This window comes from Bos grunniens, chromosome 21, assembly GCF_055505025.1.
Source record: "Bos grunniens cultivar Pamir isolate PY7600 chromosome 21, Bosgru_T2T1.0, whole genome shotgun sequence".
Lineage (NCBI taxonomy): Eukaryota > Metazoa > Chordata > Mammalia > Artiodactyla > Bovidae > Bos > Bos grunniens.
The window spans coordinates 39,794,440-39,811,765 of NC_141185.1; the positions used below are offsets into that span (position 1 = coordinate 39,794,440).

Below are 17,326 nucleotides of genomic sequence, written 5' to 3' on the forward strand. Positions count from 1 at the left end.
TCAGTGTTGGCAAGGTCTCTCTCCTTCCTTCAGACTGGGATTCCTGGAGGGCAGGAACCACGGGTCCTGCTCAGAGCTCCAGCCTTCAGCGCAGAACCTGGGGGAGGTGGGTTGAGAGGATAAAACCCCTTCCTGGGTGCTGTGTCAACAGTGAGGCAGGTTTGCAGGGTGAGCTACTGCAAGATCTAAATCCAGACTGGTGCTGAGAACCCCTTGTGCTCTGACATGGCCTCTAAAGCCAGTGAGGTTTTCTGGGGACCCAGAAGCCCTGAGCCCATTGGCCAGACTTCCTGGGAGAACCAGAGCAGATTTGCATGAAAAAGAACACTGGCTTCATTGAAATTCTTCTCATCTTGAGTGAAAACAAAACCACAAAGAAAAGGAAAGTTTTAATCTTGAGCAATTTCACCGTTGAGGAGTGTTTTGAGTTTCTAAAAATGGAGAGGAAATAGGTCTCTTTGGGCCACTCCAGTCGCCACCTCCCCCGGCCCCAGGCCCGCCCCCCTGCCCCGTCAAGGCCAACCTCCCAGGCTGAGGGAGACCGCTCTCTCTGGCAGATGCCCGAGGCTGGTGCCACACAGTTCTGGAGCTGGACGCAGCTGTCCCCCCTAGAACCCCAGCATGCCGGACAGCAGAGCAGCCCCGCAGGAGAGCCTGCTGGATGCAAGCCTGGGGACCACCCAAGAAAACGTGGGAACCAGGTAAGTTGGAGGTTGGGTCTCTGTCCACTGAGCCCATGGCCAAGTTCTGGACTTGACTCTGCTGTGTGACCCTGAGTAGGCTGCTTCACTCTCTGAGCCTCAGTCTCTTCATCTAGGAAACGAAAGAAAGGGTCTGGATGATCGCTAAATGGGATAAGCCCTGGAGTGGGACATGCGTACTCCCCTGTGTGGCCCAGAGGGGCTCAGCCGAAGAATGAGGGCATGAGTAGGGGGCTGCAGTTGGTTGGAGGAAGAAGAAGACAATAAGAATGTATCCCTGTCTTCTCAAGGGGGAACTTTGGCATGTGGGGTCAATGTCAGACAAGGACAGGGGAAAGCCAAAGAGTCCGGCTCCAACTTGCTGTGTGACCTTGGTGGGTCCCTGCCCCTCTCTGGGCTGCAGCTTCCCTGTCTGGATATGAATGCAGGAGGTGAAGTTCCCCCAAAGCCCTTCTGCTGTATATGTTCTACTAATCTGGGTTTCCCTGGTGGCTCAGTCGGTAAAGAATCCACTTGCAACTCGGGAGACCTGGGTTCAATCCCTGGGTTGGGAAGATCCCCTGGAGGAGGGCATAGCAACCCGCTCCAGTATTCTTGCCTGGAGAATCCCCATGGAGAGAGAAGCCTGGGGGGCACACCCCAGTGGGGTCACAAAGAGTCGGAAAGGACTGAGCGACTGAGCGCAACTGTGATCCAGAGGAAGCAGATTCAATTTGTCAGTCATCACCAGTGCCCACTCTAGCCTAGGCCCTCCCCATTCAAGGATGGGGGATCCTGAGAAGTTGGAACCCAGTCCTGGCCCCAGGATTCCCCAACAAGAGGGCAGGGAGAAGGCAGACACACAGACCTCCAGATGCCTGTGATCTGTGCCAGGAGGGTACAGGCCCAGAGGAGGCGAGAGGGGCTTCTACCGCGGACTATTTTGTTTGTTTTTTGGGCGGGGTACTGCGCTGGGTCTTAGTTGCGGCCCACAGGATCTGTGGTTGCAGCCTGCGAACTCTTAGTTGCAGCATGTGGCATCTAGTCCCTGACCAGGGATTGAACTCAGGCCCCCTGCTTTGGGAACGTGCAGTCTTAGCCACTGGACCATCAGGAAAGTCCCGAACATCACACAGGCCTTGGATGGCCAGGAGGGCACTGACATTCAGAGAGGAAGTGCCGTGCGGCTAGAGGGAACAGCGTTGGGATGGTGAGAAGATGCGAAGAAAGATGGGGAACTCAGGGAGGGGCGAGGTCTCGCTGGCTGCAGTGCGCAGTGCAGAAGGGGAGAAGGACAAGGGAGAAATGCCAGGGGCTGAGCCCTCTGGGGAGAGTTGCCGGTGTTTGAGCTACAGAGTGAATGGCCATTGTTCTCATGGGAGTTATGAGGAAGGAAAGATGGAGCAAATGAAAGAAATGTCAATGTGACGGACAGGCAGAGGACCCCCCTGCCCCCCAAGGCTGAGGGTCTGGGCCCTGCCCTGGGTCTCCAGAAAGCCCAGAGTGGGCTCCTGTCCTCACAGAAGCAGAGGCACCTTACCTGCAAGGCCTCCAAGAGCTTGAGGTCCAGCCCCTTCCCTGGACGTGGGCCACACGCAGAGGGTCGATAGGATTCAAGGGGGCTGGCTGGAGCTCCCTCACCCTGGGGAATGGGCTCACAGAGGCGGGGGCCTCTTTTGCAGACTCTATGAAAGGGAGGCAGAGCCGGGAATGGTAGGTATATGAGGGGGCCTATGAGGGAAGAGAGGGCAGAAAACTCAGAAGGTCAGTCCCCCTCCGCTTTCTTGCTTAGCAACTTTGGGTAAGTTGTTTAGCTTCTCTAAGTCTCGTTATCACTCTCTGTTCAAAGGAAGACAAAAGCCTGTTCTCTGTTGACCTTGCAGAAAATCTGTGCAGAGTCTATCAGCTGGTGTGTATGAAATGCTTCCAAAGGCACAAGGGCCACCCCTCACAGGCACAGTGAACCTCCTAGGCCTTGCAGAATAGCTACGAGGAAAGAGCTTTGAACCCTTGTTTAACATGTTCTAAAGTCAGAAGCCATTACCATGGCCGTAATGCTCCTCGTCCCTCCAGACCGGCCCCAGGAGCACAGGGCTCCATCTCAGGCTTGCCCATCTCTCCTGGCCTTGCGGCCCCTGGCAGGCTGCTGCTCCTGGGGCAGGGTGGGTCTGCACTCCTCCAATAGTCTGGGAGAGGCCTTATCTTTCCCCCCCTCCCCTTCCCAGGGTTTCGGAAGGAAGGCCGGAGATCGGGGAGCTGGAGACTGAGAGCAGAGGAGGGTTTGCATGCCAGGCTCCCCCAGATGAGTTTCCTTTTGTATCACACCACTTGCAGGGCTGGAGGGAAGGAGCCTCTGCGGGGCTGGAGCTGGGGCGGGTCTGATGCTGACCTGGCAGCTTGTGCTCTGCGTCCTTCGAGGCCACAGTTGTAGACTGTGCCGTCCATCAGGGGTACCCATTGGATATGTCGAGTCCTGTTAAATTCTTGGTCCAGTAGAGGCACCAGCCTCCCTGAGCTGGAAGAAGCCCAAGTTGGAGGAAGGGCTTTAAAAGAACCAGAGGAGGGGACAGTTCATCCTGGGTTTGAAGGGCCGTGGATGCCCTGGTGGCAGGCAGGGTCATTCTGTGGACAGAAGGTGTGGTTGTGGAAGAGTTAAGGTAGCCATCGGACCAGTTAGATTGGGCCAGATTAACTGCTAGGTCTGGATAGGCCGGTGTGGCCAGACTAGGGGCCACCAGAGTCAGAAGAGGCAAAGAGGAGACTTGGGAGGCATGGATGCAGCAGAAGCAGAAGAGGAGCCTAGTTTGTGGAGGTGGCTCTGGCAGCGGTGAAGACAGGCTGGAGTTGGGTGGGCTGGAGGCAGACGCCAGAGGAAGGGAACCTGCAGAGTTGAGTGTGGCCCAGAGGAGGACAGTGAACTCTGAACTGACCGTACTCCTGGACTCCCAGCTGCCTTTCCCAGCTCTGCCTGCTCTGCACTGGGGGCAGAGAGGAGACCCCTTGGAGTCAGGGGCGTGGGGCAGGCACAGGAGGCTGCTGCAAGCCTGGTGAAGAAGGCTGCTCTCACTGCCAAAGCTTCCTGTGGATGATAGGGAGTGAGCTCCCCATCTCTGGGGTATGCAAGTCTGGGAGGAACAAACAATCACAATGCAAATACTATGGAAATTATACAGGCATCCTTAAGAATATGGAATATCCAGGGCCTTCCAGTTTTCCCAACTTCCTTCCCCTCACTTCCCCGTGATACAAAAAATGGTTATTGTAGTAGAATTACTTTCTTTCTCATATTTGGATTCTTTGCTATTTATCGGTTTCTGTAAGTATACATTTGTCTATTGAAGATTGTTTCCTGTTGGGACGTCCCTGGTGGTCCAGTGGTTAAGACTCTGTGCTTCCAATGCAGCGTGGGCAGGTTCAATCACTGACTGAGGAACTAAGATGCCACATGCTTCCTGGTACGGCTAAAACTTTTTTAAAAATAAATAAATAACAGCAGTGTAGTCTTCAAACTCAAAAATATATAATATTTATTGTTGAATAAATATTGTCCCAGAGGACATGGGAGTATATTATAAGTGTCACTGGAAGGCGAGGTCAAGAGTCCTAGGATAAAGGGCAGAGCACATCCCAGAAATCAGAGTCCCTAGGGCAAAATAACCCTGTCCCAGACATCTGAATACAGATCTGGATGCCTTCAGGATGCAGGTCAACCCAGGCCAGAGCTAAGTTTTTGCAGGGGCTACAGAGTCATTAACTGGGAACAGCAGAACCCAGGCTGGCCTGGAGTCAGAACACTGAACCAGAAGCTGACTCACTCTGTCCCCAGGCAAGTTCCCCATTGACAGCCTCTCAGGCCAGTGAAGTTTTTCTTTAGGTCATTGAGTCTAACCCAACATTCACATATTATTAACCTACCCTGACTTGAAGACCTCCAGGGACGAGGAACTTACTCACTTAACTCTTTGTCCCTGCAGAAGACAGGGGCAGTGGCGGGAGAAAGTCCTGTATCACATTGGGTTCCGTGTGTGCTCCCTGGGTCCTGGCTCTATAGCCCTCCTCCACAGGCAGCCCTGGTTCCTTGCAAAGGAGCCTGTGAGGAACAATGAAGTCAGGGCTAGGAAGGTACTTTGGAAACTGCAAAGGTTGTGACCATGTGAAGGACATCTAGGACCTAGCATGGACTCTAGCCCCAAGAAGCTGTAGCATAAGCATTTACATCTGCAAAATGTAATGCGTTGTGTTTTTTATTAATGGAAACAAATTTTTCACTAGATGGCTTTTGACAAAAAGCATATACCCATGTAATCAACAACTCAATAGAAAGATAGAATATTTTCATCACTCCAGAATGTTCTCTGTGCTTCCTTCTAGTCGACTTTCACCCCCACTCATCCTTAAATAACTAGATTTGAAAAGCCACTCTTCGGTCTGCTCTTGAACATCATACTAATGGAACCCCCTGTATGTGCTTTTCTATGCCTGGTTCCTTTCACTAATCACAGTATCTACAAGATTCCTCCACACTGTGAAGTGTTTCAGTAGTAGTGTTGTTTTCTGCTGTTGGCTAGAATGCCGTCATGTGGCTATACCACAATTTGTTTATCCTTTCTCTTGTTGAGAGGATTTGGGTTGTTTCTGGTTTGGAGATTTTATGAATAAAGCTACTGCAAACACTCTTGTATAAGGTTTTTTTTTGTGGACATATATACTGATTTCCTTGGAGAAGTCTCTAGGTTGTTGTATCAAAAGGTCAGTTCAGTTCTGTCGCTCAGTCATGTCCAACTCTTTGCAACCCCATGGACTGCAGCACGCCAGGTTTCCCTGTCCATCACCAACTCCCAAAGCTTGCTTAAACTCAAGTCCATTGCGTCGGTGATGCCATCCAACCATCTCATCCTCTGTCATCCCCTTCTCCTCCTGCCCTCAATCCCTCCCAGCATCAGAGTCTTTTCAAATGAGTCAGTTCTTCGCATCAGGTGGCCAAAGTACTGGAGTTTCGGCTTCAGCATCAGTCCTCCCAATGAATATTCAGGACTGATTTCCTTTAGGAATGACTAGTCAGATCTCCTTGCTGTCCAAGGGACTCTCAGGAGTCTTCTTCAACACCACAGTTCAAAGCATCAATTCTTTGGCGCTCAGCTGTCTTTATAGTCCAGCTTTCACATCCATACATGACTACTGGAAAAACCATAGCTTTGACTAGATGGACCTTTGTTGGCAAAGTAACATCTCTGCTTTTTAATATACTGTCTAGGTTGGTCATAGCTTTTCTTCCAAGGAGCAAGCATCTTTTAATTTCTTGGCTGCAGTCACCATCTGCAGTGATTCTGGAGCCCCCCAAAATAAAGTCTGCCACTGTTTCCATTGTTTCTCCATCTATTTGCCATGAAATGATGGGACCGGATGCCATGAACTTAGTTTTCTGAATGTTGGATTTTAAGCCAATTTTTTCACTCTCCTCTTTCACTTTCATCAAGAGGCTCTTTAGTTCTTCACTTTCTGCCATAAGGGTGGTGTCATCTGCGTATCTGAGGTTATTGGTATTTCTCCCAGCAATCTTGATTCCAGCTTGTGCTTCATCTAGCCCAGCATTTCGCATGATATACTCTGCATATAAGTTAAATAAGCAGGGTGACAATACACAATCTTGACGTACTTCTTTACCTATTTGGAACCAGGCTGTTGTTCCATGTCAGTCAAAAGATAGGTATACATATAAGGGGATTAAATGAGTCAATCCTAAAGGAAATCAATCCTGAATATTCATTATAAGAACTGATGCTGAAGCTGAAGCTCCACTACCTTGGTCATCTGATGTGAAAAGCCAAGTCATTGGAAAAGACCCTGATTCTGGGAAAAATTGAAGGCAAAAGGAGAAGGGGGCAGCAGAGGATGAGATGGTTAGATAGCATCACCGACTCAATGGACACGAATTTGAGCAAATTCCAGGAGATAGGGAAGGACAGGGAAGCCTGGCATGCTGCAGTCCTTGGGGTCGCAAAGAGCTGGACATGACTTAGCGACTGAACAACAAATTACATGTATAAGGAAGCCACCAGAGGTTTCCAAAGTGGTCCTAGCATTCCCACAAGAAGTTTCTGTTGCTCCACATCTTTGTCATCATTATCTATTGTTACTCTTTTTCAATGATAGCTTTTCTGGTGAGTGAATGGTGCTATTTCATTGTAATTTTAATTTCCCTGATAATGATGTTGAGCATATTTTCACGTGCCTGATGGCCATCTCTGCATCTTCTTTTGTGAAGTATCTATCCAAAACTTTAGCCCATTTTGTAATTGGGCTTTTATTATTAAACCTTTTATTATCGATTTGTAGAGATTTCTCCATAAATTCTTGATATCAGTCCCTGTATGAACACGTAGAACTCTTTCTCTATATGTTCTATGAGAAGCTTTATGGTTTTTGTTTTTATAGTTAGGCCCATGATCCATCTCAGATTAATATTTTCCTTTTTCTCACATATTTATCCAGTTCTTCAAATGCCCTTTGTTGAAAATGATTTTTTTTTCTGTATTAAATTGTTATGGCCCCTTTGTTTAAAAAAAAACACGTCAACTGGCTGCATGTCTGAGTCTACTTCTGGGTTTACTTCCACTGAACTATTTTTCTATCTTTATGTCAATACCACACTGTCAGCTTTGCTATAGCTTTATACTAGGTCTTCATCAGGTAGTGTTTGTCTTTCAACTTTGTTCCTTTGTTTTATAAACACGATTGTTTTGGCTGTCCTGGGCATGGCAGAAAGCCTCTAAGATGTGCCTCAGTGACTCTTGCCTTTTGCATTCTTGTGTCATTCCATATCCGTGAATGGGGACCAACCTACTAACTTATTTCTAAGAAGCAGAATATGGCAAAAGTGATGGGATTTCACTTCAGAGATATGGTTATAAAAAGACCATGATTTCATTTTTACTGCTCTCTCTCATTTTCTTACTTACTTTCTCTGAGGGAGAGGCCCACGTGGCAAAGACCTGAGGGAGACCTCTGGCCATCAGCCAGCGAGGGATTGAGATCCTTAGCCCAACAACCTGCAAGGAACTGAGTTCTGCCCACAACCCCATGAGTTAAACCTTCAGCTGAGACTGACGGTTTAATGACAACGTCATGAGAGATTTTGAGCCAGAGGCACTCAGCTAAACCTAGATTCTTAACCCATAGAAACTGCAAGATAATAAATGCCTATTTTTAAAAAGTCACTACACTTGGGGATGCTTGTTATAATATAATCGGTTAATAACACAATAGCTCCTTTGGGTTTTTTTGTTTGTTCATTTGCTTGTTTAATCTTTATCTTTATCTATTTATTTGGCTGAACTTAGTTGTGGCAGGCAGGATCTTTGGTTGTGTCATTTGAACTCTTAGTTTTGAAACAGAGCAGGACTGTATGGTCCTTGTCTCCCCCCCACCCCCCCAACCCCCCCATCATGTCCTCTGCCTTCCTTTTGTCTGTGGAAAACTTTAGTCAAAGAATAAGTTTAATCAGAGAAATGAGAAATACTGAAACAAAGGACAACAGTCTAAGGAGACCAAATAATAATAACGTAGTTATTAAACATAGTTAGGGACCTTCCGTTCTCAAGGGCTGTAGATAATATTCTTAGCCATATCGTGTGAGCTGTCTTAAAGATACCAAAACACCAGGTGGAAAAGTTAACTACATGATGACCAGACTGTACCCAGGACTTGAGCTTCCACAATTCTGAAAACTGACCACAAAAAAAAATGAGAACAAGTGCACCTGAATTGAAGACTAACTGTACCTAAAACAACCAAGATGATGCTAGTCAGACCGCTGATGACTGATTGAAGATGACTGTTAGAGATGACTATGTTGTTTCTGCAGGTAACAGCATCCCCTACTCTGTCTATAAATGCTCGCACCCCATGCTTGTCAGGGGAAGGAGTCAGCCTTTGGAAAGATATCCACCACCTTCCCCTCGCAGTTGCCAGCACCTGAAATAAAGCAAACTTTCCTTTCCACCTGATCTGCCCTGCTTATTGGCTTCCCTTCCCTGCCCCCACTCATTTCTATAATAGTTTCAGCATGTGGGGTCTAGTTCACTGATCAGGAATCAAATCTGGGACCCCTTCATTGGGAGTGCAGAGTCAGCCACTGGGGCACCAGGGAAGGCCACACAATAGCTCCTTTGTATTCTCATGCAGAATTTAGAATTATCTAGTCACGGGACTTCCCTGGTGGTTCAGAGGTGATGAATCTGCCTGCCAATGCAGGAGACTCAGGTTCAATCCTTTGTTCAAGAAGATCCCCTGGAGAAGCAAATGGCAACCTACTCCAGTATTCTTGCCTAGGAAATCCCATGTACAGAGGAGCCTAGCCAGTTATAGTCCATAGGGTCACAAAAAGTCAGACAAGAATTAGCAACTAAACAAGTCAGTCTCAACAAAAAAGACTGTTGGAATTTTGGCTAAGAACAAATTGAATCTATGTTTCAAACTGGGGAGAATTTCCTGATCAATGAACATGGTATGTATTTCCATTTATTTAGATCTTTGATTTCTCTCAGCTATGAACTGTAGTTTTCAGTGTAGATGCCTTACACACTTTTTTCCTAAACCTGTTCTTTAGAATTGCATGGGTTTTGATACTATGTAAATTGTATTTTATAATTAATTTTCTAATCATTTGTTGTTTGTATAGAAATACAATTGATTTAAAAAAAATATTGACCTTGAATCTTGTGATCTTACTTAATTACATTTGTTAGTTCTAGTGCTTTTTTTTTTGGTAGATTCCTTTGGATTTTTTAGGCATACAAATTTGTTATTTAACAGATAGCTTTATTTCTTCTACCTGCTTCCAATCATTTCACTTTTTAATTTGTCTTGCCTTGTTACACTGACTAGGACCTCCAATATAATGCTGAATAGAGACAGTAAGAGCGGGTATCCTTGCCTTGTTTCTAATATATTTAGTATTTCCAGTGATCTTTATTCCCTTTTGTAGATCTGTTGCAGGAAGGGGGACCCCTTCCAGGGCCTGAAACTGGGCTCTTGTCTAACACTAGGAAATGTGTCTGAGGAGACACATGTGCTGACAAAGCAAGAGATTTTATTGGGAAAGGGCACCGGGAGGAGAGTAGCAGGGTAAGGGAACCCAGGAGAGCAGCTCTGTCACATGGCTTGCGGTCTTGGGCTTTATGGTGATGGGATTAGTTTCTGGGTTGTCTTTAGCCAATTATTCTGACTCAAAGTCCTTCCTGGTGGTGCACACCTTGTTCAGCCAAGGTGGATGCCAGAAAAAAGGATTCTGGGAGGTGATCAGACATATGGTGTCTCCTCTTGACCTTTCCCGAACTCTTCTGGTTGGTGGAGGCTTATTAGTTCCGTGTTCCTTACCAGGACATCTTGTCCTAAAACAACTCATGCAAATAGTTGCTATGGTGCCTGGCCAGGGTGGGCGGTTTCAATCAGTGTGCTTCCCCTAGCAGATCCATATTTTCATCTGGGGTAATTCCTACTATAAACCTGAATAAACATTATTCCCTGAATACACTCTTGTAGCATTTCTTGTAGTGAAAATGTTGTGGTTATTTCTTGCTGCTTAACAAGTCACTCAAAACTGTGGTGCCTCAAGCCAACAACAATTCCTTATTATCTCTCATGGTTTCTATGGGTCAGTAATTCAGGTGCAACTTAGTTAAGTGATTCTAGCTCAGGGTCTCTCATGAGGTTACACTCAAGATGTTAGCCAGGGTAACACTCATCTGGATGGAAGATCCTCTTTCAAGCTTATCTATAAGGTTGTTGGCAGACCTCTGTTCTTCATTGGCTGTGTTAGCTTCCTGTTGGCACTGTAACAAATCACCATAAGCTTAGTGGTTTAAAACAGAATAAATTTATTCTTTCATAATTCTAGAGGGCAGAAGTCTGAAATCAGTTTCATGGGGCTAAAATCAAGGTGTCATCAGGGTTGTGCTCCCTTCAGAGGCTGCAGGGGAGAATCTCCTCTTCTTTGCCTCTTTCCTTTTTCCTCTTCTTTCCTCTACCAACATCTACCCTTGGCTTGTGGTTATACCTCTCCAGTCTCTGCTCTCTGCTCACATTGCCTTCTTCTCCTTTGTGTGTGTGTCAAATCTCCCCCTATCTCCCTCTTCCTCCCTCTTGTGATACATGGGATTGCAATCCAGTTCAGTTCAGTTCAGTTGCTCAGTCATGTCTGACTCGTTGAGACCCCATGGACTGCAGCACGCTAGGCCTCCCTGTCCATCACCAACTCCCGGAGACTACTCAAACCCATGTCCGTCGTGTCGGTGATGCTATCCAACCATCTCATCCTCTGTTGTCCCCTTCTCCTGCCCCCAATCCCTCCCAGCATCAGGGTCTTTTCCAATGAGTTGGTTCTTCACAGCAGGTGGCCAAAGTATTGGAGTTTCAGCTTCAGCATCAGTCCTTCCAATGAATATTCAGGACTGATTTCCTTTAGGATGGACTGGTTGGATCTCCTTGCTGTCCAAGGGGCTATCAAGAGTCTTCTCCAACACCACAGTTCAAAGCATCAATTCTTTGGCACTCAGCTTTCTTTATACTCCAACTCTCACATCCATACGTGACTACTAGAAAAACCATAGCTTTGACTAGATGGACCTTTGTTGGCAAAACAATGTCTCTGCTTTTTAATATGCTATCTAGGTTGGTTATAGCTTTTCTTCCAAGAGGCAAGCATCTTTTAATTTCATGGCTGCAGTCACCATCTGTAGTAATTTTGGAGCCTAGAAAAATAAAGGCTGTCACTGTTTCCATTGTTTCCCCATCTATTTGCCATGAAGTGATGGGACCAGATGCCATGAACTTAGTTTTCTGAATGTTGAGTTTTAAGCCAACTTTTTCACTCTCCTCTTTTACTTTCAACAAGAGGCTGTTTAGTTCCTCTTTGCTTTCTGTCAAAAGGGTGGTATCATCTGCATATCTGAGGTTATTGATATTTCTCCCAGCAATCTTGATTCTAGCTTGTGCTTCATCCAGCCTGGCATTTCACATAATGTACTCTGCATGGAAGTTAAATAAATGGGGTGGCAATATACAGCCTTGACATGCTCCTTTCCTGATTTGGAACCAGTATATTATTCCATGTCCAGTTCTAATTGTTGCTTCTTGATCTGCATACATTTCTCAGGAGGCAGGTCAAGTGGTCTGGTATTATCATTTCTTTCAGAATTTTCCACAGTTTATTGTGATCCATACAGTCAAAGGCTTTGGCATAGTCAATAAAGCACAAATAGATGCTTCTCTGGGACTCTGGCTTTCTTGATGATCCAACAGACGCTGTCAATTTGAACTCTGGTTCCTTTGACTTTTCTAAAACCAGCTCAAACACCTGGAAGTTCATGGTTCATGTACTGTTTAAGCCTGGCTTGGAGAATTTTGAGCATTACTTTACTAGCGTGTGAGATGAGCGCAATTGTGTGGTAGTTTGAGCATTCTTTGGCATTGCCTTTCTTTGGCATTGGAATGAAAACTGACCTTTTCCAGTTCTGTGGCCCCTGCTGAGTTTTCCAAATTTGCTGGCATATTGGGTACAGCACTTTCACAGCATCATCTTTTCGGATTTGAAATAGCTCAACTGGAATTCCATCACCTCCACTAGTTTTGTTCGTAGTGATGCTTCCTAAGGCCTGCTTGACTTCGCATTCCAGAATGTCTGGCTCTAGGTAAGTGATCACACCATCGTAATTATCTGGGTCATGAAGATCTTTTTTGTCTAATTCTTCCGTATATTCTTGCCACCTCTTCTTAATATCTTCGGCTTCTGTTAGGTCCATACTGTTTCTGTCCTTCATTGTGCCCATCTTTGCATGAAATGTTCCCTTGGTGTCTCTAATTTTCTTGAAGAGATATCTACTCTTTCCCATTCTGTTGTTTTTCTCTATTTCTTTGCACTGATCACTGAGGAAAACTTTGTTATCTCTCCTTGCTATTTTTTAGAACTCTGCATTCAGATGCATATGTCTTTTCTTTTCTCCTTTGACTTTAGCTTCTCTTTTCTCAGCTATTTGTAAGGCCTCCTCAGACAACCATTTTACCTTTTGGTATTTCTTTTTCTTGGGGATGGTCTTGATCACTGCCCCTTGTATAATGTCACGAACCTCCATTCATAGTTCTTCAGGCACTCTGTCTATCAGATCTAATCCCTTGAATCTACTTGTCACTTCTACTGTATAATTGTACGGGATATGATTTAGGTCATACCTGAATGGTCTAGTGGTTTTCCCTACTTTCTTCAGTTTAAGTCTGAATTTTGCAATAAGGAGTTCATGGGACTGAGTTCAGTGCCCGCCAAGATAATCCATGATCAACTCCTTGTCTCAAGATCCTCAATTTAATCACATCTGCAACACCCCCCTTTTATTGGATGGGGGAGCATACAAGGTAATATTCAGTTTTGAGAGATTAGGAGATGAATATTTAGGTAGGGGGCATTTTCAACTTACCACACTTGCTGTTCACCAAAGACCTTTAGTTTTGCCAGTGGACTTCTCTAGTATAGTCTGCTTGAGTGTTTTCTTGACATGACAACTGGTGGCTGGGTCTGGGGTTGTCTCCAGTGTTCTTTACTCATATGTCTGATGCCTGAGGTGGTGAGACGCAATAGGCTGGGGTTTGGATCAACCAGGAAGGCTCAGTATCTCCTCTATTTAATTTCACATGGTCTCCTTCATAGTGGCTTCAAGGTAGCCTGACTCCTGACATGGTAGGTCAGGGACACAAAAAGTGTGTATTGTGAGAGAATCAGGTGAAAACCGTATTACCTTTTATGAGCTAGCCTTGGAAATCACATAGTGTCACTTCTGCTACATGGTATTTGTTAGAAGCTGGTCATTAAGGCCATCTCATACTTAAGAAGAGGAGAATAAGACGATTGATGGGAAGAGTGTAAAGAATTTGCAGACATGATTTCAAGTCATCACATAAGCGTGGTGATGAAAAAACTCTCATATTTCATTTAGATATCATTTCACTTTAAAAAATATTGAAATATGGTTGATTGACAATGTTGTGTGAGTTTCAGGTGTACAGAAAAGTGAAAGTGATTCAGTTATACATAAATATGTGTGTATACATATGAAAATATATATATATACACACATTCTGTTTTTGACTATTTTCCATTATAGGTTATTAAAAGGTATTGAATATAGTCCTCTGTACCAACAATAGGTCCTTGTTTGTCTCATATTTACATTCATTTTTAAAGATATTTGATGTTTTACAGGTAGCTGAGGCTCCATTTATTTTTTTTACTATAACAGCTTTATTGAGATATAAATCACATACCATAAATTTTACCCATTTAAAGTATAAAATCCAATGATTTTTAGTATATTTCTAGATTTGTGCAAACATCACCACAGTCTATTTTAAAGTATTTTCATTACCCAAAATGAACCCCTAACCCATTAGCATTTCCATTTTCCCTCAAGCCCCCAGTCCTAGACAACCACTAATCTACTTTTTGTCTATATAGATTTGCTTAGTCTGGATGTTTCACTTAAATGATCTGATATGATATATCATCTATTGTGAATGGCTTCTTTTATTCAGCATGTTTTCATGATTCATATTCATGTTCTATCATGTATCAGTCCTTCATTCTTTTTATGGCCAAATAAATTCCAATGTATTGACATGCCACATTTAGTTTACCCATTTATTAGCTGATGAACATTTGAGTTTTTATTTTCCGGCTATTATGAATAATGCTCCAATAAATATTTACGTATAAGTTTTTGTATGGACATATGTTTTATTTCAGATATAAACCTAAAAGTGGAATTGTTCGATCATATAACTCCATGCATAGTCTTTTGAGGAACTAGCAGACTGGTTTTCAAAGCAGCTGCATTACCTACCATCAGAAGTGTACAAGAGTTCCAATTTCTGCACATCCTCACTTGTGGGATCTTAGTTCTCTGACCAGGGACTGAACCCATGCCCTGGGAAGTGATAGCACAGAGTTCTAATCATTGTGCCATGAGGGAATTCCCAGTATCCATCTTTTTTATAAGGCCATTCTAGTGGGTATGAAGTGTTACCTCATTCTGGTTTTGATTTGCATTTTCTGATAGCTGATAATGCTGGACATCACACATTTCTTCTCCATTTGTTTATCTTTGGAAAAATGTATATTCAAATCCTTTGCCCAGTTTCCATTGGGTTATTTTTCTATTTTGTTGAATTATTAGAGTTCTCATATCAGGATAAATGATTTGCTAATTCTCTTACCAGATGAATGATTTGCTAATATTTTCTTCCATTCTGTGGGTTATCTTTCCACTCTCTTGATGATGTCCTTTGAAGCCCAAAGAGATTTAATTTTGATGTAGTCCAATTTGTCTATTTTTCTTTTGTTTCTTGTGCTTTTGGTGTCATAGCTAAGAAGGCTTTACCTAATTCAAGTCTATATAGATTTATTCTTATATTTTCTTCTAGCATTTTTACAGTTTAAGCTCTTGCATTTGGGTCTTTGATACATTTCAAATTAATTTTTTGTGTATGGTGTGAGGAAAGTGTCCAACTTTATACTTTTGTACATGGATATTGAGTCACCCCAGTACCACTTGTTGAAAAGACTACTTCCCACACTGAATTGTCATGGCACCCTTGTTGAGAATCAGTTCAGTCGCTCAGTCGTGTCTGACTCTTTGCGACCCCATGGACTGCAGCACGCCAGGGCTCCCTGTCCATCACCAACTCCCGGAGTTTACTCAAACCCATGTCCATTGTGTTGGTGATGCCATCCAACCATCTCATCCTCTGTCGTCCCCTTCTCCTCCTGCCCTCAATCTTTCCCAGCATCAGGGTCTCTTCAAATGGGTCAGCTTTTCATATCGGGTGGCCAAGTATTTGACTTTCAGCTTCAACATCAGTCCTTCCAATGAATATTCTGGACTGATTTCCTTTATTTAAAAAAAAAATTTATTTTATTTTATTTTATTTTTAAACTTTACATAATTAGGAATGACTGGTTGGATCTCCTTGCTGCCCAAGGGACTCTCAAGAGTCTTCTCCAATGCCACAGTTCAAAAGCATCAATTCTTCGTCACTCAGCTTTCTTTATAGTCCAACTCTCACATCCATACATGAGTCCTGGAAAAACTATAGCCTTGACTAGACAGATCTTTGTTGGCAAAGTAATGTCTCTGCTTTTTAATATGCTTTCTAGGTTGGTCATAACTTTCCTTCCAAGGAGTAAGCGTCTTTTAATTTCATGGCTGCAATCACCATTTGCAGTGATTTTGGAGCCCCCCAAAATAAAGTCTGCCACTGTTTCCACTGTTTCCCCATCTATTTGCCATGAAGTAATGGGATCGGATGCCATGACCTTAGTTTTCTGAATGTTGAGTTTTAAGCCAACTATTTCACTCTCCTCTTTCACTTTCATCAAGAGGCTCTTTAGTTCTTCTTCATTTTCTGCCATAAGGGCGGTGTCATCTGCATACCTGAGGTTATTGATATTTCTCCCAGCAATCTTGATTCCAGCTTGTTGAGAATCAATTGACTATAAATACAAAGACTGATTTCTGGATTCTAGATTCTACTGCATTTATCTGTACGTCTGTTTTACGCCAGTACCACTTTATCCTGATTACTGAAGGACACACTGGGCGTGCGTGCTCAGTCGCTTCAGTCGCGTCTGACTCTTTGTGAACCTATGGACTGTAGCCTGCCAGTCTTCTCTGTCCATAGGGTTTTCCTGGCAAGAATCCTGGAGTGGGTTGCCATTCCCTCCCCCAGGGGATCTTCCCCACTCAGGGACTGAAACTGCATCTCCTGCATTGCAAGCAGATTCTTTACTGCTGAGCCACCATGGAAGCAGGACACTGTAGCATTATAGTATGTTTGGAAATCAAGAAGTGTGGATCCTCCAACTTGTTCTTTTTCAAGATTATTTTGTCTATCTGGGTCTTTTGAAATCTCATAGTAATTTTATACCAGTTTGTTAATTTCTGCAGAAAAACCAGCTAGGATTTTGATAGGGATTATGTTGACCTGAAGATCCATTTGGGATCTACAATATCAAGTCTCTTGATCTTGAGATGCCTTTGCATTTACTTAGCTTTTTGTCTTCTTCTTTCAGCAACGTTTTGTTCTGTTCAATTAAAAAACCTTTTTCTCTCTGCTCTTTGGATTGAATAATTTCTATTATCCTGTCTTAAGGGGAATGAACTTTCAGGTATACGAACTTTTCAATCTGCTGTCAAACTCATCTGGTAAATTTCTCATTTCAGAGATTGTATTTTTCTTATACTTTCTATTTTTATGTTGTGATTTTCCATCTGTTCATCAGTTCTATCATTTTTTCTTTAAATTACTGAACTATTAGTAACCATTTTAAAGTCTTTGTATGCTTATTCCAGGGCTTCCCAGGTGGCTCAGTAGTAAAGAATCTGCGTGCCAATGCAAGAGACACAGGAGACTTAGGTTCAATCCCTGGGTTGGGAAGATTCCCTCGGGTAAGAAATGGAAACCCACTCCAGTATTCTTGCCTGAGGAATTCCATGGACAGAGAAGCCTGGTGGGCTACAGTCCAAAGGGTCGCAAAGGGTCAGACAGGACTGAGCAATTGAGCAAGCACTCATGCTTATTTCAACATTTATGTCATGCCC

At 44.0% G+C, this 17,326-nt stretch overlaps 1 protein-coding gene across 1 annotated transcript in view; it reads left to right on the forward strand.

The window, feature by feature from the left end:
* The first annotated feature begins 543 nt into the window (after positions 1 to 543).
* Positions 544 to 17,326, forward strand: part of ACSBG1 (acyl-CoA synthetase bubblegum family member 1) — a 59,242-nt gene continuing 42,459 nt past the window's right edge. The window contains exon 1 of the mRNA XM_086364031.1: positions 544 to 701. Within this exon, the coding sequence (XP_086220157.1) occupies positions 622 to 701 (80 nt within the window). The 5' untranslated portion in view covers positions 544 to 621. The remainder of the gene's footprint in view (positions 702 to 17,326) is intronic.